This window comes from Chelonoidis abingdonii, chromosome 3, assembly GCF_003597395.2.
Source record: "Chelonoidis abingdonii isolate Lonesome George chromosome 3, CheloAbing_2.0, whole genome shotgun sequence".
NCBI lineage: Eukaryota > Metazoa > Chordata > Testudines > Testudinidae > Chelonoidis > Chelonoidis abingdonii.
In genome coordinates this window covers 58089722-58113277 of record NC_133771.1, presented here as the reverse complement: position 1 = coordinate 58113277, position 23556 = coordinate 58089722, and the positions used below count along the sequence as shown (strand labels likewise).

The 23556-nt window shown below is 42.3% G+C and overlaps 1 protein-coding gene across 1 annotated transcript in view; it reads right to left on the bottom strand.

Annotated features, from left to right (window-relative positions):
* Positions 1 to 23556, bottom strand: part of FAM135A (family with sequence similarity 135 member A) — a 142826-nt gene that overhangs the window by 79561 nt on the left and 39709 nt on the right. Inside the window, 1 exon segment of the mRNA XM_075063752.1 lies at positions 8114 to 8193. Coding sequence (XP_074919853.1) covers positions 8114 to 8193 — 80 coding nt within the window.

Below are 23556 nucleotides of genomic sequence, written 5' to 3'. Positions count from 1 at the left end.
CACTCTCAGCTCCTTGCCTTCTTGCTCCCAGCTCCTCACACACGCTCCTTCTCCTCTGGCTCCTCTCTGCCTGACTGGAGTGAGCTCCTTTTTAAACCCAGGTGCCCTGACTAGCCTGCCTTGATTGCCTGCAGGTGTTCTAATTAAAGTAGCTATCTCTACTGCCTTCTAGAAAGATCTTAATTGGCTCCAGGTGCCTTGATTAACTGGAGCAACTGCCGTTTGGTTACCAGGGTACTAGGGATTTGTTTAGCCTGGGGCTAATATACCTGTTTCTCAGTACTTTATTGTAGCCATCTGGCCTTGCCCCATCACAATACTCAGGTTACGTTTATGATTGCTATGAGCTCTATCTAACTCAAATTCAAGTTCTCTGTCTCCTGCCCTGCAAGCTCTCTGCATTCTTCTTGGATTAAACAGCTATACAAGCTGCATCCTATCAATCCCAAGGGATAGTCACCATTGACAATGACTTCACAATGAGTCACATTTTCAGCTTTACACAGTTGCCCAAATCTTGTCCCTTTTATAGACTGCACTAATCCAGAATGGTATAGGCGAATGATGCTGAGGATGCCTTGACCGTACATGAGTTTGGTGGTGAGAAAGAACAGATTCTTTCAAGGCAGACCAACAGTCAGCAAAGAAGAATCTTTAAAGTCCACACATGGACAAACACAATGTAGTACCATGAGCACTCCCTCATGGCTTGAAGTCACTCTCCAGCACCTAGGGTTGCCAACTGTCTAATCACACAAATCCAAACAGCCTTTCCTAGCCCCCTTCCCCACCACTCTCCCAAGGCCATGCCCCTGCCCTGCCCCTTCTCCAAGGCCTTGCCCCTGTTCACTCTAGCCCACCTCCCTCAGTTGTCACTCTCCCCCAGCCTCACTCACTTTCACCGGGCTGAGGCAGGGAGTTGAGGTGCAGGAGGAGGTGCAAGCTCTGTGCTGGGGCCGAGGGGTGTGAAGTGTGGGAGGGGGATTAGCCTGGGGCAAGGGGTTGGGGTACAAGAGTTTGGGTGCAGGAGGGGGCTCAGGGCTGGGGCAGGAGGTTGGGGTACGGGGGGGTGGACTCTGGGAAGGAGTTTGTGTGTGACAGGGGACTTAGGGCTGGGGAGGGGGTTGGGGTGCTGAAGGGGGTTCAGGGTGCAGGCTCCAGCTGGGAGATGTTTACCTGGGGCTGCTCCTGGAAGTGGCAGCATGTCCAGCAGCAGCTCCTAGGCTCAGGGACGGCCAGGCAGCTGTGCATGTTGCCCCCGCCCGCAGGTGCCGGCCGCACAGCTCCCATTGGCCACGGTTCCCAGTCAATGGGAGCTGCAGAGTTGGTGCTAGGAGTAGGGGAGTGCAGAGACCCCCTGGGCCTGCCTGTGCCAAGGGGCCACAGGGACATGCTGGCCACTTCCAGGAACTGCAAGGAGTCAGGGCAAGTAGGGAGCCTGCCTTAGCCCTGCTATGCTGCTAGACTTTTAGCAGCCTAAAATCTCCCAGATTGGCTTCAGTAACCTTTGAGAGATCGAGTCCAGCCCCAGCCACGCCAGCCAGATCAGCCCTCAGCCTCAGCCGTGCCAGTCAGCCCTTTGATCGGTTAACCACTTAAACAAAATATTTTTAATTGTTTAAACGGTTAACTTTTTAAATGATATTGACATCCCTACTTACCAGTACCTCTTGTCTGAAGTTTGTCCTTCTCCAGAGGTCTTTTCAGACAGCCTACTGCAGTCTCAGCCCTGCTCCTTGGGCAGGGTCTCTCATAGGCTCCCTTGCCTGGAGAGCTTTCTCCTGAACTTCCACACATTACTGTCATGTTTATAGCCTTTGGCAGTTTCAGTTACTCTCTCAACCACACTCCCTTGCAACTTCCTGCTACCTTTTATATTGGAATCCCCTGATTCCACTTAGGGAAGGCTCATCTTGTAATAAGGGCTGGCTTAGTCCCAGGCTCTCCAGCCCACACGCAAACCATTCTGTTACAAACACATATTCCTGTGAAGAGTCCTTTTGGGCTCTTTCCTCAAACCCAGTCATCAAGTAGGGGCCTATGCATCATCATTACTGTATCATCCTCCCTCACATTTACATGATTGGGACAGTTCCCTCTCCTCATTCCTCCCCATTAATAAACAAACAAACAAACAAACAAATAAATAAATAAAACTCAAAGAGCAGTGATTGTGAGTGAGACCTGTTACCTATGTATGGAACCCAATGTGACAGAGGACTTGACAGACTTCACCCAAGTCTTGGCAGTATTGGCAGAGAAAGAAACTACTCCTTTGATACCCAGGCAGATACTTAAAAAAAAAAAAAAGAGTAACTACGGACTCTTCAGACTAGTCTCTCAACAACCTTAGATATACTCCAGGGGGTTAATTCCTGAAGCTGGGGAATTCAGAGTGGGGGAGACTGAAAGGTCAAACTAGGGAATCACTGAACAAAATCAGTGGAGAATTTATTCATTCTTGTACCAACATGGAAGTAGACAGACTATCCCTAATCTGATTAATCTTCTCCTCAAAATAACAAGCAATTTCCACACAACAGGAGGGACTCAGAGCAGCTACTGAACTAAAACTGTCCAGATTTATTAAACTGGGACAATAGGCACTAATAATGTTAGAACAATTCCCAGGGCATATGATTGTATCCCTTTCCACACATCCTTTATATAACAACTGGTTTTAGATTGTAAACTCTAAAAAAGAGGAACTGTGTATTTCCATGTGTGTATATATGGTACAATGCACAATGAGACTCAAGCTTGATTGAGGTCCTTGGGCATTTCTTTAATATCATGTCTACAAAACTTACATTAAAAGAACGTTAAAGTTGCAAAGTCAGGAATTATTAGGAAATACCATAATTATGGTTGCTTATGCAAACTTAATTTGTCCCCATTGAGCCATTATGGACTAGGCTTGTTAGAATTTGATTTTTATTTTCTTTGAACTTCGTGGATGGATAATATCCATGTTTTTAATTTTTTAAAATCAATCAATTTAAATTTTCTCACAGTTGTGGGAAATTATGGTAGTGTCAGACAATAATTACTTAATGAAGGCTCTTTAGACATTGAAATTCAAAAAGTTAAAACTTTATAAACATTAAAAAACAAATGATTGTCAACATCACGTGTCAAAATATACAAAGTAAATAGCCTTAAATCAAACTCTAGGAAGTTTTCAAGTAGGTTTTTCATACTTTTCTTTGCTGTAAATTTTGATCAATATTGATGGAATTAATGAGCGTGGGTGATGAAACTGATATTTAGCTACATTTACCAATAAAAAACTAATCCCTCCAAGCCTAATTATGACACAGTCTTTACTTACACATACTATTTACTTTCACAAGACTCTCTTGCCCATTCAATGAATGGGTAGTTACTCAGCGTTTCTTTTTATCCTCCTCATTCAATGTGCAAATTCAAACCTTCTTGGCTGGAAACACTATCCACACCATGCACTAGATACAAAATAGTATCTATTTTTAAGAAAGGGGAAAAAAGCGATCTGGGAAACTACAGGCTCATTAGTGTGATCTCAAATATATGCAAGGTCTTCAAACAAATTTTGAAAGAGAAAGTAGTTAAGGAAATAGGAGGTAAAACACAACATGGTTTTACAAAAGGTAGATTATACGAGACCAACCTGATCTCTTTCTTTGAGAAGATAACTGATTTTTTAGACAAAGGAAATGCAGTAGATCTAATCTACCTGGATTTTAGTAAGGCACTGATACAGCTCCACATGGGAAATTAGTTAAATTGAAGAAGATGAAAATTAATACAGTGTGAGAATTGAAAGGTGTATGAGGAACTAGTTAAAGGGGAGACTACAGTGGGTCATACTGAAAGGTGAACTATCAGGCTGGAGGGAAGTTACTAGCGGGCTTTCTCAGGGATCAGTCTCGGGACTAATCTTATTTAGCATTTTCATCCATGACCTTGGCACAAAAGGAAGGAGTCTGCTAATAAAATCTGCAGATGATACAAAGTTAGGAGTTATTGCCAATACAGAAAAATGGAACATTATACAAGAAGATCTGGAGGACCGTGAAAACTGGAGTAATAGAAATGGGATGAAATTTAATAGTGCAAAGTCGTGCACTTAGAGATTAATAACAAACATTTTTCCTACAAGCTGGGGACATATCAGTTAGAAGCTACAGAAGAGGAGAAAGACCTGGGTATATTGGTTAATCACAGGATAACTATGAACTGCCAATGTGATGAGGCCACGAAAAAGGTTAATGTGATCCTAGAATGCATTAGGTGAGGCATTTCCAGTAGAGATAGGGAAGTGTTATTGCCATTATACAAGGCACTTGTGAAACCCCATCTGGAATAATGTGTGCAACTCTGGACTCCCATGTTTAAAAAAGATGAATTCATACTGGGACAAATGATGAGAAAGGCTACTAGAATGATCAGAGGAATGGAAAACCTACCTCAGGAGCGGAGACTTAAGGAGCTTGGCTTGTTTAGCCTAATCAAAAGAAGGCTGAGGGGAGATATGATTACTCTCTATAAACACATCAGAGGGATAAATATCAGGGAAGGAGAGGAGTTATGTAAGTTAAGCACTAATGTTGACACAAGAACAAACAGGCCATTAACAAGTTTAGGTTTGAAATTAAATGAAGGTTCCTAACTATCAGAGGAGAGAAGTTCTGGAATAGCCTTCCAAGGGGAGAAGTGGGGGCAAAAAACCTAACCGGCTACAAGACTGAGCGCGATAAATTTATGGAGTGCATGGTATGATGAGATGCCTACAATGGCATGCAGCTCATCTATGACTGCTAGTAGCAAAAAAAACCAATGGTCGGAGATGGGGCACTAGATGGGGAAGTCTCTGAGTTACTACAGAGAATTCTTTTCCAGGTGTCTGGCTAGTGGGTCTTGTTCACATGCTCAGGTTCCAACTGATAGCCATATTTGGGGTTGGTAGGAATTTTCCCTCAGAGACCCTGGGTTTTTTTTGCTTTCCTCTGCAGCACGGGTCACTTGCAGGTTTAAACTTGAGTAAATGGTGGATTCTCTGTAACTTGTAACTCTTTACATCATGATATGAGAATTTCAGTGACTCAGCCAGAGGTTCTGGGTCTATGATAGGAGGAGTGAGTGAGGTTCTGTGGCCTGCAGTATGAAGGAGGTCAGACTAGATGATCATGATGGCCCCTTCTGACCTTAGAGCCTGCGGCTCAGACACAGCTTCACTGTTGTAGCTGAAACTTTCAACAACAACAACAACAAAAAATTTCAGTCTGAGGCAGATACCCTACATGGAAAATTTCTACTCAAACAGTTAAAATTTGACCAAGTTATAAGAAACTGAAAATGCGGTCTTAAAATGGAAAGTATTAAGCAAACTTATGTTAGGAATTCAACATGGCACACATTAAATGGATTGCTAACCGACAGGTCTCTAAATTTAATTGTAGAAGGGGAATCATCAATAAACAGCTGTGTTTCTAGTGGAGTTCTAAGGGTGGGTTCTTAGTACTACACTATTTAACATTTTTATCAATAATCTGGAAGAAAATATAAAATCTGATAAAGTTTGCACATGATACAAAGATTGCGGGAATGGCAAATAATTAAGAGAACAAGTCACTGATACAGAGTGATCTGAATGACTAGGTAAGATGGGCACAAGCAAATAATATGCATTTCAGTACAGCCAAATATAAGGTCAGCCATTTAGAAACAAAGAACATAGGCCATAGTTACAGTATAGGGGACTCTACCATGGGAAGCAACAACTCTTGGAGTTATGAGAATAATCAACTGAACATGAGCTCCCAGCACAATGCTGTGGCCAGAAAGGCTAATGCAATCCTTGAATGTACAAGAGAAGCTCAAGTAGGAGTAGGGAGATTATAGTCTGTCTTCGGCACTGGTGTAATTGCTACTGGAATACGGTGTCCCAAATTCATGAAGGATGTTAATAAATTGGAGGCGGTTCAGAGAAGAACCATGGGAATGATTAAAAGATTAAAGAACCTGCCTTACAGTGACAGACTCAGGGAGCTCAAACTATTTAGCTCAATAAAGAGGCTTTTATACTCTGTGATCAAATCACTTCATAAGAATCTATTTTCAGAATAGAAATTTATATAAGAGGGCTTTTCACTGCAGCAGAGAAAGGTATAATGCGATCCAGTGGTTGGAAATTGAAGTTAAATAAATTCAGATAGAAATAAGGTGGAAATTTTTAACAGTGGGAGTAATTAATCATTGGAACAATTTACCAAGGGTTGTGGTGGATTCTCCATCACCAGAAATTTTTTAATCAAGATTCGATATTTTTTCTAAAAGATATGTTCTAGTTAAACTAAAGCTACTGAACTTAAAGCAGGAATTAATTGAAGGAAATCCTCAGGCTTGTTTTATGCAGGAGGTGATGATCACAATAATCCCCTGAGTTTAAAATCTATGAATAGTGCCCATTTATAATTATAAGCAGGAGAGGTAACACCACCTATTAAGGTTGCCTCATACTTCCTATTGCAAAACCTATTTACAATTGCTTATAACTTTGCCCAACTTTAACCATTTGGGCTAAAATTTTACATGCTAATTGTCAGCCTTAGGCTGACCTGTTTTGGGAAATTTCAGCAATAATGATTCACCTATTCGCAAGAATGAGGTTAAAGAAAATACATTATTTTGCACTTATTAAATTCAGGCAACCTTTTCTTTGAGAAGATTCAGCACCCACATGCTTTGGAGCAGAGATCTGAAATTTGGCCAGGTTCAGTTGGGGAGGGGAAGCTTTTTTGTGTGAGTGTATGTGTGTATGTCAGCCATGTGCCTTTTGGCACCCACATTTGGCCAAGTTATAAGTGTGTGGAAAAACTGCAGTTTGTACATGCTCAGTAGAGAGTAGCTGGAGCTTCAAAACAAAACTTCCCTGAAGAGTCCATCAGCCCAGGGCTGAGCCAGACCGTCTCTGAAACTGGAGCTGTAGGCGACAGGCTGGGCTGGATCAGAGCACTGGAACTGAAAGCAGGAAGCCTGTCTCCCCTAAGCTTTCAATGAGCCCCTTGCTTACACCCAAGCAAGCATGGAGAAGGACCGCTGCCTGATTCAGCTGACAAGAGCTGGACTGGGGTGTGGGGTGAGGAGGAGAAAGGCATTAGATTGGGTCAGGGAGCATGGGGTTGAGTGGGTAGAGAGACTGGGATTAAAAGCTCTTGGGGAGGGAGTGGGAAACTGGCACTGGGAGCTAGGTTGGGGAGAAGACTGGAACTGGCTGGACAAAGAGGCTGGGACCAGGAGTAGGGTTGCAGGGCAGGAAGGCTGGGACTTGTTTTGCAAGGAGACTGGGCAACACAGATTGGACAAGGAGATGGAGGAGGGGAGACAGACTGACTGGAAAAAGAGACTGGGACTGGGTGTGGGGAGGGAGACTTTAGGAAACAGCTATTTAGATGGTATTGTTAAAAGCTATGTCAGTAGGGCTTACCCTGACTCTCCTTCCCCACTTTAGAGCTATGTTGTACTCGACTTCCAAGGTTTACATCAGGGGCAATAAATTCCTTTTCATCAGAATAATTTAATATATATAGTATTACATAAAGGCAACGATAATTATTCAAACAAATGGACTAAAATTCTAATCTCATAAGTATATCAGAACATTTTCCCTTTGAAGTGTGGTTCCACTTAAAGTTACTTAGTTACTTTTAATAAAGTCACGGCGATTGAGGTCTCTCAGTGAGTCCACATTAAATTTGCTCACTTTACAAGCAAAAAGATGTCTTTCTACCTGGCAACCCTGCAAACTCAACACAAAATCTGAAAGTTAAGCTGTTTTGTTTCTCCCCTACCATTTCCAACAATAGAGTGTACAGTCAGCTTCAATGAATAGTTCTGTGAAGATGAGCAAGGCACATAATTTACATAGGTCAGCACAAAAAGAGACTTTATTCTCAGTTACTATTACAGATTTTTTAAAAAAATTACGAAATGAGGAATGTGAAGCAGTGCTGGCATTTAGCTTATAATAATTTAAAGCAAGTCAGACTCTGCACCTAAAAATCCTGGAGGTGCCCTCTTAATTAATGTAGTTAAACTAGACTACACTCACTACAAAGAGTCCTGTACTTACCTGTCACAGGTAACAAGCTGGCTTCTAATTTGTGCGGAACTCTTGGAGGAATTTTCATAGATGCACGAATCTGGTAAAAACTAAAGAAAGAGACCAAAAAATCATTTGTAAATTATGAAATAAACAGTCACTTTCATATATTTACCAATATACAGAGACACAAAAATTCTAATACAAAATACATATTTTCCTTTCATGACCTTCTTTAAGTTTCACACTTTAAAAAGTGGGGAGGATGGGGGAGAGAAAATTTCAAACCTTAAAATGTGAGATTACAATTGTAACTTTCTTTTATTATCCACATGATTACATACCATTAACTATAAGGATAGGTAGAAAACTCAAATACATTCTGAAATCTAAATTATACAATTCGTTTCCATCTTTATTTCATCTTCTGGTTCTCTCTTCCCTATTTTATTAGTGCCTCTATCCCGTTCTAGTTCCTTATTGATACTGATTTGGTTTTTGGTCAAAATAGCTCAAGAAAATATATCTTCAATTTTGCTTTTAATCTATTGAACTCCGGCTGATCTCATCACCATGACATAAGAGTCTAAAAGTATACTACATGATCTTTGTTCTGTCTATTCCCAATTTTCATCATCATGGAAAAACTAGACTGAAGGGCAGATTTTACATTTAAACCAGCTCATTATCAGATTATAATCTCTTTAGGACAAGGACTGTGTCTACCTCTATTTTTATATAGCATATAACTTCAGAATTGCCACACTGCATTCAGCCCAGTGTTCTCTCTAGTCTAGTATCCCATCTCTAGGACAAGGTGCTTCTCAGGAAGGTGCAAGAAGCTCTACAGAGGACAAGTAAGGAATAACATGCCCATAGCAGAAGCTTATTCATAGAATCTCAGAAGCACAAAAAGAACAGGAGTACTTGTGGCACCTTAGAGACTAACAAATTTATTTCAGCATAAGCTTTCGTGGGCTACAGCCCACTTCTTCGGATGCATAGAATGCAACACACAGACAGAAGATATTTATACATATAGAGAACATGAAAAGGTGGAAGTATGCACACCAATTGGAAGAGGCCAATCAACTGAGATGAGCTATCATGAGCAAGAGAAAAAAAACTTTTGAAGTGATAATTGAGAGGACCAGTAGAAGGTGTGAGGAGAACTTAACTTAGGGAAATAGATTCAATTAGTGTAATGACCCAACCATTCCCAGCCTCTGTTTAAACCTAAGTTAATTGTATCTAATTTGCATATTAATTCAAGTTCAGCAGTCTCTCTTTGGAGTCTGTTCTGAAGTTTTTTTGTTGCAAAATTGCCACCTTCAAGTCTCACTGAGTGGTAGAGAGGTTGAAGTGTTCTCCCATCGGTTTTTGAATGTTATGATTGCTGATGTCAGATTTGTGTCCATTATTCTTTTGCGTAGAGACTGTCCGGTTTGGCCAATGTACATGGCAGAGGGGCATTGCTGGCACACTGATGGTATATATCACGTTGGTAGATGTGCAGGTGAACGAGCCCGATGGCGTGGCGTATGTGTTAGGTCCTACGATAGATATGTGGACAGAGCTGGCATCGGGCTTCATTGCAAGGATAGGTTTCTGGTTAGTGTTTATGTTGTATGGTGTGCGGTCGCTGGTGAGTATTTGCTTCAGGTTGGGAGGCTGTCTGTAAGCGAGGACTGGTCTGTCTCCCAAGATCTGTGAGAATGAGGGATCATCTTTCAGGATAGGTTGTAGATCTTTGATGATGCGCTGGAGAGGTTTCAGTTGGGGGCTTGTTGTGATGGCTAGTGGCATTCTGTTATTTCCTTGGGGGCCTGTCCTGTAGTAGGTGGCTTCTGGGTACTCTTCTGGCTCTGTCAATCTGTTTTTTCACTTCAGCAGGTGGGTACTGTAGTTTTAAGAATGCTTGATAGAGATCTTGTAGATGTTTATCTCTGTCTGAGGAATTGGAGCAAATGCAGTTGTATCTTACAGCTTGGCTGTAGACAATGGATCGTGTGGTGTGTCCTGGATGGAAGCTGGAGGCATGTAGGTAAGTACAGCGGTCAGTGGGGTTCTGGTATAGGGTTATATTGATTAAATGAAAAATACATTGCATAATCTTTACTTTTCCTCCCCATTACTCTCTTCCAATTCAGGAAAACGCCACATACTACTACCTACACTATGTATTTCAATTTAGCTTAGCTGAAGAGGGAAGAGGGTTGTTTGTTTGTTTTGAAGACAGGTGGTCTCATGATACTCAGTGCAGATTTATACTTTAAGTAGTTTTTAATACATAAAACATTTATCTTCTCATCCTAATATCAAAATCCTGTAGGGGTTCAGCTCAGGGCAAAATATGTGAACATTAAATTAAAATCTCATCCCGATTTTTGAAGTAAGTAATGACTTAACTACAATGATGTGAACATCCGCATGCGCAAGCACACACACAAACACACACACTCTGTTTACCAAAACTGTGCAGTACACTGCCTTACTGATTTGAAAATACAGTACTGTGAATATTAAAGATTTAGCTGCAGACAAAGAGCTACAATGTCAAAAGGTATTCCAGTCACTGAGATATATGCATAATCTAGAAACTCTAAAAGAAATGTTATGTTATTTGCCGGACTAAAGAAAACTATACCCTCCTCACTTACAACCTATTTTGTTGCCTTTATCTCTCATACCCACTCTCTTTGCTTGACCCAAGCTTCACTCCTGACCACTCCCCTTTGCCTCTTTCGCCCACTCCCATCTTTCCTGACTTTGTGCCTTCTCTCTGTATGCTTGGTTCAGCTTTCCAACTAATTTATGCCAAGCTCCTTCCAGCTCTATTTTCAAAATAATTTCTAACAACCACCCATTCCATGAAGCATTTCAATTATGATGCTCTGTTTAAGTACTCTACTGTATTGCACCTGCTTGTGCCTCTAGATTACAATATTGCAAGGACCTATTACTTGTCTAGCACAATTCACCAGTTAAACTAGGTACCCTTACATTTCTTTATAAATCAGATGCAAATGTGTGCATGAATTTACCTCCTATCTACCACAAGACGTACACAACATCTCAAACTGAAAATAAATAAATAAAAATAAAAAGATAAAACTTCGTAGGTGACCTTTAAGGTCTAAAAATTGTATGGATAATTAAAGATTAACATAATAATAGATTTTTTTTATCAATAAGCCAGGTTACTGAAAAGTAACCTATATGTCAGAACTTTTATATTTTACTTATTTACAATTTTTCCTGACTGTATTAAATGCTGTTCGATGTAGTTAAAATTTTAAAGATTACATGGAAATCAGAAACAATTTGTGATAATACAAGATGATGTAATCAAGGAACAGCTACATATTTTTTAAGAAAGGAAAGATCAATGCAGCTTATAACAATCACTCTACTTTATGGTAACCATGGTTCCTCGAGATGATGTCAGTGTGTATCCTATTGTAGGTTTGAATGCAATTCACGTGCACAAGATCTGCATTTTTGTTTTAAACAGCTGTGACTATCAGGTCACACATGCACCCTATGACTCCTCATGCTTGGAAATACAGGGAAGACCAGCAACGACCCTCATTCAGTTACCTCACAATTCAAACCCGTGGTAGCTCAGGACTCAGAAAAGAGGGGACAGGGAATGGGTTGTGAGATTCACACTGATGACATCTTGAAAAACCATAATTACTATCAGGTAAGTCACCATTCTTTCTTAGATTCATAGGTTATATGACCAGAAAGGAACACATGTTCATCTGGTCTACGTTATGCCCTCAAATAATTTCCTGCTTCAACATCCAATAGTTTTGGTTTAATAGGAGCATATATTTTAGAAAAACATCCTATCTGGATTTTAAAATGTCCAGTGATGGAGAACCCACCACAATTCTTCATAACCTATTCCAATGATCAATCACCCCCACTGACAAAAATCTGCACTTCATTTCCAGTTTGCATTTGTCTAGCTTCAAATTCCAGCTACTGGGTCATGTTACACCTTTCTCTGCTAAACTGAAGAGCCCATTATCATATAAGTATGGCCTATGTTCTTTGTTCCTGGATGTCTGACCTTACACTGTCCATACTGAAATGCATAGCGTTTGGATGCACCCAGCATATTAAGCAATATGGATCTCTATGTATCAGTGACCTGTCCTATTCATAATTTACCACTCCTCCTTTGTGTCATCTGCAAACTCTGGGAATAATAATTTTACATTTTATCCAGGGCAGTTGAAAACATGTAAAATAAGATAGGGCCAAGGATTGGACCTCATTAGAAAAAACAGTCACTTGATGATTATTTCCTATTTAGTAGAAGGGAAGGTGGCAGAGGTTACAGAGTGATTCACAATTCTTGCCCAGCGTATCACAGTGGACAGCTGGAAGATGATGAAAATTGTGTTACTGTAATTGCAGAGGCTGAAAGTCACTTTTTCTGAAATACAGGCCCCTTTCAAGGTGGGTCATATGATCTATGATAAGTTGGAAATGGAACAGGACAAGATATCCAGACTACCTGAACTACTGTATTTTATACTGTATTTTCTTTTATTTGCAGGAGTGAGCAAAGCATTGCCCTTGAATCTTTTAAAGAATGAAGAGATTCATCTTCCGTGTCACTGAACTGCTTTGTTGCATCAAACAGGAGATCTTTGACAATATTCTGCAATTCTTTTGGGGATTCCAGAACATTGCGAACAGGATGTATGCCGCATCACTGTTTCTGTTGCCACTGAGTGGGATGCAATACCCTCTGCATCCAACAAAGCTTGCAATGATGCCTTAGCAATAAGCTGAGCCTCTGTAATAACTGTCTGGAATTGCTCTCTTTGTTCCTGAAAAAGAAGTTCAATAAAAAGTGTGAACTTACTATAGTGGATATAATTGTATTTGGCAATGAGAACTTGATAATTCACCACTCTGTTTAGCAGTGAGGCCAACTAAGTCTAGACATTTCTGGTCTCTATCATGAAAGGTGGACTCACAATGTTGTTGTTATCGTACTTGTCAGCATATGCCACCAATTAATTCAGTGTTGCATGTGTAAATAAATAAATATTCTGACCCTTTTGCAGGCACATAGTATTTCTTGCCTGCCCTTTTACACGCTAAGAGGTACTGACACTGGGATTTGCCATACTGTTTTAGCCAGTTCAAGAAAAGCTTCATTTACTGGTGGAGTTACTTGACCTGAAGCAGCAGTATGGAGTAGGTCAAACAGCTTATGCTTCTTTACTGCCTCTCTTCATGATGTCCTGAAACACTCTGAAGTCATCTGTATAGGAAGGAGGCAGCAGCAACACCACTGCCCCATAAAGCAAAGAGGAAGGTATATTTGTTGGTATTGCTTCCTCATCTGTTTTTCTTTCTTGCTCCTCAAACAACTCCTCATGTTAAGAAGATTGATGGGAAAGATCCTGTGGTAAAATGGTTTCTCAGTGTGCAAATGGCTGCAGCATGCTTTTCAAATGGGGAGGTGGGGGGGGGGTAGCGTGTGACAGAAACAGGGAGTGTGACAGGGAGTGTGTTGTGTGCATGTGGGGGGAGAGTGTGTATTTTGGGGGGCAGAGTGTATGTCAGCATGCTGTCTTGTAAGTTTAAACAGCAGCAGGGGGAAACCCCAACATCAGCCCCCCCATCCCTCGCTCTCACACACACACACATGCAAAAACGCTTGCCTTGGCAGCAGCAGCATTTCACAGTAATGGTTTGCTTTGTCTCCCAGAGCAGATAAGTATGCCAGCTGTCAGAAATGGAGCTTTGAAAGGGGATATCTGCATGCCTGCAGCCGAGTTCAAAACAATGACCAAAGTGGCCACTTGACTTCAGGGGATTATGGGACGTTTCCGGAGGCCAATCACAGCGCAATAATGCAAGACGTCGTCCACACTGACACCTGGACATTTCAGCCAGGGCGCAGCAAACTTTAAGCTTCTCGTGGAGGTGGATTACCAGGAGCACTCCAGCTGCAGAGTCCAGGCGCTCTGTGTGCCTTGCCAGTGTGGACATTTCTGGAGTTAGGGCGCCCAGGGCTGATTTAATGAGCTCTAACTTGCAAATGTAGACAAGCCTTCAGTGTTTGAGCACAGGCCAACTCAAACCCAAGTTTTACCTTAGCAAAATCCCTTGACCAAATGTCCCTGTGATTTGCTTTCCTTTGATAATACTCAGTTCCAGTTGCCCAGAACAATTATATTAACTTACCTGCTTTCATCATTCCTTTATTTAATTATGCTTATTTCTTGATTCATAAAGTAAAATAAAGTCTGCATGTGGATTTTAGAGCACTTTAGAATATCACTCTTAGACATATTTTGTGTTCTCTGACTGCAGGGGCTCCTCTTGGAATTTTTGCCCTGAGATAAAAATTTCTGTTTAACATACATTCTCCGCTGCCAAGGGTAGAGCTCAAATGCACAGTGCATGGCAGTAATACAGGTTCAATTACTATAGCATGTCTCCCAGAGCCACCCAATTACTAGCCACCTCAAGTACAATCCCATCCAAGACCCAAGGCAAAGGGCAGCTAGCCCATCCTGAAGTTTGTGCTGCTGTGGCTATAAGCAGTTTTCAGCGCACTAGCTCAATCAGAGCTAGCACGAGTATGTCTTTTCAAGCAGGAATTTACACTTTTGTGCTCTAGTATATACATACTCTAAGTATTCTGGGAGGGAGAGGTAGAAACTGCACAAGGAATTCAGGGCATGAACTGATTTCCAGGTGGGGATCACTATCTTCAGTAAACTTTGCATGACCCATGTTAAGACATCACATAAAATATAATAACAATAGCTGAAAAAGCTGCACTACTTATGCCCAACCAAAAAATATAACACTTATGCCTAGCAGTCATTCTCAAATGCCAACCAAGAGCAGGACTCAAATTCTTAGTCAATGAGTATGACCGGAGTTCAATGATTATCACCCTGAGTTATTCCAAGTCTGTGATGTCAGATAGGGTAGAGTCTGTGGAAGTCTATCTCAATACAGTGCAGACCTATTTCATTCTCTGTGAATCAACCCATACTTGATTTGGAAACTTTCCTATGGGAAATATCCGTTAAGGCACTGCAGTATGGTACACAGAGCAACAGTTCAAAATAATATTAGAGGGTCTTTTCAACTAACTATGCTACTCTAGGGGAGTTTTCAAACAGGGAAAAACCTCTATCCCACTTCCATAGCAACACGCCCAACAACCATTCATACATATCTATGTAGAATGGAGGTGTAATATGTTATTTATCTTTCAGAAATAGTTAGAGCCCCTTTTAAAAGAACTGTACTTTGCAAGCCACATTCCCCAAAAGTATAAAATTTCCTTGCTACAGACACAAAGTAGCAACATGGCCAACAACTATTCTCAGACTCCAGATGACACATTTGAGTATAGCTGGAGTTCAATGGCTACAGCATGTCACCCTGAGCTGTTCTGCGACCAATGTCAGGTATGTTCAGGGCTATCCGTAGACATTTTGGTGCCCTATGCAGCCCCTATGCAGGGTGGGAGGACTGGCCCCAGGCCTCCACGGGGTGAGGGGCTGGCTTTGGGGGCAGGGAGGAACTGCCCCCCACCACAAGCCGGCGGAGTGGAGTGGGTTGGGGCCACGTTGCTCCACTTCCTGCTACCCAGTGAGTGCAGGACAGCCCCGACACCACACTCACAGGGCGTTGGGAAGTGAAGTGACCTGGCCCCAGCCCACTCTGCTTTGCTCTGCTCCCCGGGCTCCAAGTCTTCAGGGAAGGAGGGGAACGACCCCCCAGCACTCACCAGCAGCGCGGCTGGGAGCCAGTGGCGCAGAATGAGCTGGGGCTGGGTTGCTCCACTTCCCGTGCCCTAGTGAGTGCGGAGCGCACAGCACCTGACCCCTGTTGCAGTCCCCTGGGATGCTGCTCAGGGGAATGGGTGGAGCGGGAGCAGGAAGAGGCGGGATGGGGGCAGAGCAAGGGCGGGGGCTTTGGGTAAGGGGTGGAGTGCAGCAGGGCTGGGGTGGGGTAGGAGCCATGGGGAAGAGGCAGAGCAGGGGCGGGGGCAGCTTTCCTGGGTGCCTCAGCCATCTGTGGGATTGGGCTGGTCACGGGAGCAGCACACAGCTGCGTAGGGCACCAGGAAATCTGGGGCAATTTGGTGCCCCAAATTTCCCGGTGCCCTATGCAGCTGTGTACTTTGCATATGGATAAGGACGGCCCTGGGTATGTTTCACCATTCTATTCCTGATCCCAACACAAAGCACGCTCACTTTAATGCATTAGGTGTGACAGTTTGACACATGTCAACCTGAAGTCCCCAACCGAGTAACTTTTTCAACATTGCTTCCCTAAAAGGGCAACGGGAGCTGCGCACTACACGACATAAATCCCAAGCAACTGAGATCAGTTTGTGGAAGATCATAGCCATTGTTGGAACCCCAGATGTGCACAAAGAAAACCTTCAGAAAAACGAGGCAATTTTGTAAAATACAGGGTACCTTGGGAATGCTTTGCTCAAATGACTCAAATTTGGAAAACTGGCACTATCACTACTCCCATTTTGCCCAGCAATTTCAAGGCAATCTGAGTCAGAATGCAGATTTTTATAGCATTTAGAATAGTTGACCTTTAAACAGAGTGACGCTTAGCCTTAACTATAGCAGATCTGGTGTTCCACTACAGTATCTTCAAAGAAACAAGTAATTTTCTCTCCTTTAGCCACCATCACGGGATGATGCCTGTTTTGTTTGAGGACTTTTTTGGCTTTGGTATTTGGAAACTAAGTTGAGAACCATATTCATCTTGGCTAGTATGGAGCTATTAGGAAAAATAAATGCTGACTCTCCTTTGTTTTGCCAGGAACCTTTCTACTAGAGATTCTGATGGAAAGGAATACAAGGGCATCCTCCCTTTGTATGAAGAAAGCATCCCATCCCATTTCTTTGTGGTACTGTAAGTAGGAAACTAGTACCTTCTCATGGGATAAAGGAAAAAAAGACATACAAATAAGAGAGATAAAACAACAGGAAAGAGATCGTAAGGCTAAGAGAGACAACAAAAGCCCCTCCTAACAAATGTAAAAAATCTGACAGAAGAAATAAATGAATAGTAAAATAAATCTGTTTAAAACCTGAGGACTATCCTAGGAATAAGAAAGAAATCCAGCCAAAAAGTTACCTGGTCATGGCTACCGAAAGGTGCAGCCCAAGAAAGCTCCTCAGTTATTAGTTGCAAAAAGGAACCAACAGCTAGGATTACCAGTTGGTTGGAACCACTAACACAGCAAGGTTGAAATTAGGGCTAGACAGAGAGAAGATAAGAATCCACATCTCATACCTCACAGGTGACTGCCTTAATCATATAATATCAGGAGGTCATCTAATCTAACCCCCTACTCAAAGGGGAACCAATCCCCAGACAGACTTTTGCCCCAGATCCCTAAATGACCCCCTCAAGGATTGAACTCACAACCCAGGGTTTAGCAGGCCAATGCTCAAACCACTGAGCTATCCCTCACTTTTAGAGTCAGTTTCTCTCTTTTTCTTTGGCCCAATGAATCTTTAAGTATTTATGCAAAATGGAACAGTTCAACAGGAGAGCTTGAGTGTAACCAACCCCAGAACAACAGATAACCTGGTGGTCAGGGTAGTCACGTGGGATTGGAGCAGATGTGAGTTGATCCAGAGTAACGATCAAATCTGGCTCTCTCTCATCTCAGGCAAGAGCCCCAATCACTAGGCTAAATGTTATTAAGTGGGAGGGACAGATACACTGACAGATGAGGACTCACAGCACTACAATGAAATACTTAAAGCATGGAGTCTCAGAGCCCATGTCAGCTGACTCAGGCACATGGGGCTTAGGCTAAAAATTGCAGTGTAGAGATTAAAGCTTTGACTGGAGCCTCCCCATTTGTGAACTCTCAGAGCCCAGGCTCCAGCCCAAGTCCAAATATCTACACTGCAGTTTTTAGCCCCACACCCTAAGTCCCATGAACCCAAGTCAGTTGACCCAAGCCATGCACAGCCATGCCACTGGGTCTTTTATTGCAGTGCAGACATACCCACAGATGGTATACTGGCCTGGAAAAAGTTCTTCCCAGCAAAAACTAATTGGGTCAAATTCAGGAACAATTTTATGTTGGCTAAAACTGACATTTGCAGTGCATTTGTCTGAAAAATTTTGCCCAGCTCAATTTAAAGTGTTCCATCTGTTAACGTGTGCCAGCTCCAAACCTTTGACCTTTGGGACTTCTAGACAGTGTTTGCAAAGAGTAAGAATCCTGCAAAGATGGTCGTCTTCAAATAAAAAACTATTTTTCACTTGAATTAAAAAAATGAGAAACAACCCCACCCCCCCACAGTTCTGCTACTTTTAGGCTTTTGTCAGATTGTACAAGACCTAAATTTAGATTTAAAAATCAATCTAACAGTGCCACTTTAATATTGAGGAAAAGGTATTTGTCGCCCATCCCATTGTCCTCCGTCTCTTCAGAGTTCAGAGAATTCTAATTTAAATTTTCACTTTCCTATCTTGAGGGAATCCATTTGCATCCTGTGTCGGATCTAATATCTTTAAAAGACTCAGAAAGGACATACCCTTAACGCTGATTACACTGTTAAAAGTTGCAAAACAGATGACATTTTGGGAAGCTCTAGATTTTTCATTGGTTGTAACAATTTAATGTGTGAGAGATCTGGGGCAGCTTGACATTTTTGTCAAGCTGTTTATTGATGAAAGTGTGTTTCAAAAATAGACAATGCCTTGCGCAAAATTCAGCAATAAAAAGTACGATGAAAAACAAAATGATTTACAGACAAGCAGAATAAAATCTCCTCTTCAGTCATTGTGCGTATCAATCCATGTGACAGCTTATAACGTTTAAATCAGTTCAGCCAAATCATGACCCCACATTTACTCTTCTCAGATGTTAGGGCAACTGCGTGTCAGTTATTGGGATAAGCTCAGCTACTTATTGGTGGACCAACAGAATGCTGCACACTAAGTATACCTCCATTTGGCAGCCCTGCTTGAAAATGCCAGAATGAGATGTGACACACCAAATCTTGATAGTCTCAGGCTCTCTTCTTTAGCTATTGGACTATAACATAAAGCTTACCCAGGGCTGGCCTTACCATGAGGTGAACTGAGGCAGCTGCCTCAGGTGCCAGACTGTCAGGGGAAAGGTGGGCACTAGGACCCAGAGTGTAGGAAACTGGGTCTGCTGCTAATGCATATGTACTCTCTCTGCTTTAGATGCACAGAGATGGTGGAGTGCTGTGCTGGAGGAAGGAGGGCACAAGAGGCACAACAGGTAGGCAGGAGAAAAGGTGAGAGGGAATAACTGAAAGCAGCAAGAGTTGCAGGGAGAGAGAGGAGGGGAAGCCTCTTATGTACCTCTCTAGCACCCCCAGGAGCCTGGACTGATTAACACCAGCTTCTCAGGGAGCTTCCTGTTTCCTGCTGCTTCCCTGAACCCACTTGAGGAGAACAGGCAGTCAACTGAAGTAGTAGGAGCCAGTTAGGCCCTTAAGACGCTGATATCTTCCCTCACTCAGGCCCTGCTACCAGCCTGCTTATTTGTCCCCTTCAACTGAGTGTTGAGAGCCACTATAGCTGGCACAGAACAGCAGTCATGAGTGAAAGAAGAAAACGCCCCTCTGGGGCAGCATTCAGAAAAAGAAAGAAAGCAAAGGAAGCTTTTCTATCTAAGCAGGAAGGAGCTCTCCTGAGATACATAGACACAAATGTTCACGGTGAGCCTTCCGGCCCCAGTGAGGATGTGAGTGGTGAGGAGATGCCTGATCTTCCAGTTAGTCAGAGTGCAGGTGACCTGGCAGCTACTGCAGCATCCATATCTCCATCTCAAATGGAGGTAACCATGCACATTTCTGAAGAAAAGTGTAGATCAGAGAAGAGTGCGGTGGAGGTGCAAGAAACAGCTGCAACTGAGTTTAGTTCCTTAAGTCTAGATGATCCAGGACTGTGGACACACTTGAGCAATAGCCTGAGGGACCTCCTTGTACTGCATGGGCTACAGCAAGTGAAAAACTTCATGTTCCCCAAAGACAATGAAAATAGAAGTTTCCATCCAACACATTACTGGCGTGAAATCCCCAATGGTGACAAAGTGGAGGGGCCATAGCCTTATGTACTCAAAAACCCAGAATGCTGCATACTGTTTTTGTTGCAAACACTTCCAGTCTAACGTTCCAGCCACATTGGGTTCTACAGGAACAAAGGATAGGAAAAATCTGTCATGCAATGAGAAGGCAGCAAATCACCAGAGAACATTCCATAGGTGGAAAGAGCTTGAGAAGAGATTAAGGTTAAAAGACACCCTAGATGATCAGCATCAAAAGAAGATTGCATCAGAGTCTCTTTACTGGCAAAATGTTCTGAAAAGGTTCATTGCCATTGTGAAAATGCTTGCTACTCATACCCTAGCACTGTGTGGCACTTCAGATCAGCTGTATGCATTGAACAATGGAAAATTCCTTAAAATGGTGGAGCTGATGGCTGAGTTTTATGCTGTACTTCAGGAGCATCTGAGAAGAGTCACCACTCAAGAAATGTACACACACCATTACCTTGGAAAAACAACTCAAAATGAGATTATACACTTACTGGCAACAAAAGTCAAACAGAAGATTGTGGCAGATCTGAAGTCAGCAAGATATTACTCTGTTATTCTAGACTGCACACCTAACATCAGCCTTATGGAACAAATGACTTTAATGGTGCATTTTGTAACAACAACAGAACCTAGTGAAAATGTCCCTGCAATGGTGACTATCAAAGAGCATTTTCAAGAATTTATTGACATTGATGATACTACAGGAGCTGGTATCAGAGGGTTAGCTGTGTTAGTCTCGACAAAGAGTCCTGTGGCACCTTATAGACTAACAGAGGTATTGGAGCATAAGCTTTCGTGGATGAATACCCACTTCATCAGACGCATGTGGTGGAAATTTCCAGAGGCAGGTATAAATATGCAGGCAAGAAACAGTCTAGAGATAACAAAGTTAGTTCAGTCAGGGAGGATGAGGCCCTCCTTCTAGTGGTTGAGAGGTTTACACCAAGGGAGGAGAAACTGCTTTTGTAGTTGGCTAGCCATTGCTTAATCCTGAGCTGACGGTGTCAAATTTGCAAATGAACTGAAGTTCAGCAGTTTCTCTATGGAGTCTTGTCCTGAAGTTTTTTTTTTTTGCTGCAGAATGGCTACCTTTAAATCTGGTATTGTGTGTCCAGGGAGGTTGAAGTGTTCTCGTACAGGTTTCTGTATATTGCCATTCCTAATATCTGACTTGTGTCCATTTATCCTTTCTCGAAGAGATTGTCTAGTGTGGCTGATGTACATAGTAGAGGTGCATTGCTGGCACATGATGGCGTATATTACATTGGTGGACGTGCAAGTGAATGAACCGGTGCTTTTGTGGCTGATCTGGTTAGGTCCTGTGATGGTGTTGCTGGTGTAAGTATGTAGTCAGAGTTGGCATCAAGGTTTGTTGCATGGATTGGTTCCTGAGTTAGAGTTACTATGGTGAGGTGTGTGGTTGCTGGTGAGAATATGGTTAAGGTTGGCGGGTTGTCTGTGAGCAAGGACTGGCCTGCCCTCCAAGGCCTGTGAAAGTGAGGGATCATTGTCCAGGATTGGCTGTAGATCACTGATAATGCGTTGGAGAGGTTTTAGCTGAGGACTGTAGGTGATGGCCAGTGGAGTTCTGTTAGTTCTTGTCAAGCCCAAGAAAGAAACCAACAGAACTCACTCAAATTTTATTACCCTCTAGGCTAGAGCTGTGGGAAACTGGAAGAGGCAGAGGAACATAATTAAGGCCAGTTTAATCCAGAATGAGAGTGTCCACACAGGGATTAAATACCTTTTAATTAATGCACTTTAAATTCACACTTTTAATTAATTCAGATTAACTTTTCTGAGTGTCCCTGTGTAGACAAGCCCTCAGTTTTCTAGTAAATGTACAAAGGACCATTATATCATAATGCTAGGCAATCAGCTGGATAGTTAGTTCAAAAATAAATCACAAGGACTATATTGGATGAAAACTTTCTTCTTAGGGAAAGAATGGACACGTTACTCACCTTGCGCAATAAACAGGAGCTCTTTAAGATGTGTCTTCTCATGGGTCCTTCACTTCAGGGGCATTTGTGCTGTTCACCTTTGATCAGAGATTTCTGATAGCAGTGCCCATTCAGCCCATGCATATACCCTACATATCCACAGGCAAACCACTCTCAGTTCCTTCTCCACCGCAAGTTTCATAAGGGCGACTCTGAAGCAGAATGAAAAGAGGGCGGGTAGCAGAGCACCCCCAGGGGCACACATCTCGAACAAATGCAATTACTGCACAAGGTGAATAACCTGTCCTCCTTTCCCCAGCAGTATTCCTGTGGGTGCTCCACTTAAGGTGACTGTCAAGCAGTATCCCCCTAAGGAAATGAGAGGTTTACAGCAGAGTCCAATACTGAAGAGAGAGTTGTGTTGCCCACAGCCACATCTGATCTTGCTGCAGGCACGAAGGCACAATGATTAGAAAGGTATGAACAGAGGACCAAGTTGCTACTCTACATCTGTCTACTGTTGGTGCCTACTTAAGTAAAGCTATCGATGTAGATAGTGCTCTTACAGAATGTGTTATCAATCTTAAGGGGGGTTGGACATGAGGTCTCTCATATCAAGTCTCAATACGATGGGAGATCCACTTTTCAACCTCTGTTTCAAAACTACAAAACCCTTGTTTCTGTCTGCAATGGACACAAATAGTCTAGGAGATTTTCTAAAGAGTTTAGTCCTGTCTAGGTAGAAGGCTAATGCCTTCTTGAATTCTAGAGTATGGAATATGGCTTCTTGACTAGTCTGCTGTGGTTTTGGGAAGAAAACCAGAGATGAATGGTTTGATTAACGTGGAATTCTGCTGATACTTTAGGTAAGAATCTTGGATAGACCCATAGCAACACTTACTTTCCGAAGAACACCATAAATGAGAGCTCTGCCATTAAAGCCCCCAATTCTCCTACCCTTTGGGTGGAAGTGATCGCTAACAGAAAGGCGGTCTTCAAAGATAAATCTAATAATGAACATTTAAGCTAGTAGTTCAAATGGATGCTTCATAAGGCCATTAAGGACTAGGTCCTTATCTCAGCTAAGAGTAAGGCTTCTGAGCAGTAGATAATTGTCAAACCTTGCAGGAATCTTGCCATAGCTGTATGATAAAAGAGAAAAAAACAAAAAAAACCCACAACTATGGGTATGTGAAAGGCTGTTATTGCACTAAATGAACCCTAATAGAATTCACAGAAAGACTTGATGTCTTCAGTTACAAACAAGTAATCCAGTACTCTAGGAAGGGAGAGCAAGTTAGTGAAATCTGATGACTGTTACACCCAAGATGGTATCATTTCTGGAAATACATATTTCTTGTATATGGTTTTCTATTATTTAATAAAACATTGCACAAATGAGGACCATC